The 2257-nt window shown below is 36.2% G+C and overlaps 1 protein-coding gene across 1 annotated transcript in view; it reads right to left on the bottom strand.

Moving 5' to 3' along the window:
• Nucleotides 202–2257, bottom strand: part of LOC109833815 (peptidyl-prolyl cis-trans isomerase FKBP42) — a 7272-nt gene continuing 5216 nt past the window's right edge. Inside the window, exons 7-8 of the mRNA XM_020401641.1 lie at nucleotides 926–1275; nucleotides 202–476 (exon numbers count right to left, since the gene is read on the bottom strand). Coding sequence (XP_020257230.1) covers nucleotides 943–1275 — 333 coding nt within the window. The 3' untranslated portion in view covers nucleotides 202–476; nucleotides 926–942. The remainder of the gene's footprint in view (nucleotides 477–925; nucleotides 1276–2257) is intronic.

Below are 2257 nucleotides of genomic sequence, written 5' to 3'. Positions count from 1 at the left end.
ACATAGCATAAACTTAGGGAGGGAAATAAAGCAATGTCATTTTAGATTCAGCAGTAAACACTTTGACATTTTGAATTGTTCTAAACATCGACCTCTTTAGATGACAAAGAACACCATATGCAGTCTTGCAATTTCAAATACAAAAAAGACACAAAGCAAACAAAATTTTTAACACATGGTAAAGAACTAGAAACAACGAAAAGTTCACCAACAAAATTTTAGAGGCCAGGATGAAATATCCAATCAAAAAGGAACTAGCATAATGTCATCTCTGATCAGTCACAAATATTGCAGTGAGAAATGCAGGACTGAATTAAAATCTTGTCAGTTATAGATAATTTTACCGATCGAGTTCTTATAGGCTTTCAACACTGTTTCTAATATTGATACATGCATCAAACTCGACATCCTCCTAGAGCCAGAAAGAAATAACAAATCTGATGCTCTTGTAGCCGGCCAATTAACACCAAAGTTCCCTGACATAACAAAAGTTATAGGGCTCAGGTGTGATTGATAACAAGTTAAAGACAAACATTTTAAAGCAAAATAATGAGAAAGGTTGCTGATTTCATCAAGAGGTTGAAACATAAAAAAACATCTATCACCCACCAATCCACCATCTTCAGCAGTAAAACTAAATAATCCCTTTCGCAATAGTCACAACAGAAGATAACTTAATTCATCAACCCAAAAAAAAAATTTATGTCCATAACTTTCTTTTCTTTTTGAAGACTAAATTTCTTACCTCGAATTAATGCTTTTCTAGAATGGAACTTAGATAAATTACTTAAGCTGTAAAGCAAAAGAAAAGACAAAACTGAGATAGTTCTAATCATTCAGTAGTTAATCAGAAACCAAACATTATCTCAGTGCCAACACATTTTCTTAAGATGTATTTAGTATATCTGTATAGATTAGCACTCACCACCGAACACTATCAGTTTAGTCTTCTTTATGCCTTTGGAGCTTGAACAGGCGACAAAACAGAGAAACCAGCCAATGCCAGAAGATAATAAGCCGATTTTTTTGATCAGATTGCGGTTTTGCCTCAGGCCTAGGTCCAAAAATACCTTTATACAACTCTTTCTGCTTCTGATAAACAGCTTTATCATGTTCAGCAAGTAGTCTTAGCTCCTTTACAATAGCTTTGTCCTGTGGAGCATGTTTTCTGGCCTTTTCAAAGTCCTCCCGAGCAGAATCTGTCTGCCCAAGTTCTGCTCTCGCCTTCCCACGTCTGAATAGTGCTTTCACATTATTTTCATCTTCGGACAGAACCTAAGAACAACAACAGCGTGCTTGAGCAATTAGGTCACAAATTTTATGTATCCAACTAAGCCAGTCTCAACTTTCATACAAAATAAAGTGAAAAATAAAGGATTCTAGAACAAGATTAAACATGAGACTAGAGTTAAGATAGCTGAAAATCACAGCCCTCCAGAGTTAATTTCACTGATGATTCATATTAAAGTAGAAAGAAAGTAATTTTGTAGAATTACCTATCTGTGGCTCCTAAAAAAACAAGCTAAATGTAGATAAGGGAATAGACAAAAATGAAGGGCGTAGGTTGGAATAATAGTGTGTATCAGCTATTAATGAAGCAAAATGCTAGCCATAGAAAGAGAGAGTGAGGGGGATGGACGGGGGGGGGGGGGGGGATTCTGGACGATTAAGCATGTTACCCGAATACACAGTTCTCTAGTTACATGACACATGTGCTTCCAGCATCCATGCTAACTAGTAACTATAAACTTTGGAGCTCTGACTTCTCATGTACTGAACATAAACATCACTTCAATTGTACTTGCTCCAGGAAGAACCTATGTATAATTTGGAGAACTCTCTCTCTTAACTCATCTTCTTGGATTTTAGCTATCACAAACAATGCAGATGATTTCTCAACTTCAAAAATTCATGGGAGTCTTTTCCCATACTTTCAGACCACCAAAAAACATGGAGAAAATATTCTAGTACTCTGTAATATAAGGAAAATAAGAATTGCATTTCCTTCGAGGAACGATCAGACACACAAGTAGATGTAGTTACTTAACATACAACCACTGGATAAACATAGATATTGACTGCTGATTTTAAGATATCATTGAGGGAGCTCAATATAACATACGTAGCGGGTTCCTAAACAAGAACACAAAGCGCCCACCTCCTTTCTTCCCCTACCCAAAATGAATAAACAAAATAATCAAAATAAAGATCAGAAAGGTTATGGTAGAACCTCCTACTAGTGGCGGCTCTGGCAACT

The sequence above is a fragment of the Asparagus officinalis genome, chromosome 3 (genome assembly GCF_001876935.1).
Source record: "Asparagus officinalis chromosome 3, Aspof.V1, whole genome shotgun sequence".
NCBI lineage: Eukaryota > Viridiplantae > Streptophyta > Magnoliopsida > Asparagales > Asparagaceae > Asparagus > Asparagus officinalis.
The sequence above is the reverse complement of the archived record's forward strand: the minus strand, read 5'-3'. Positions and strand labels throughout refer to the sequence as shown.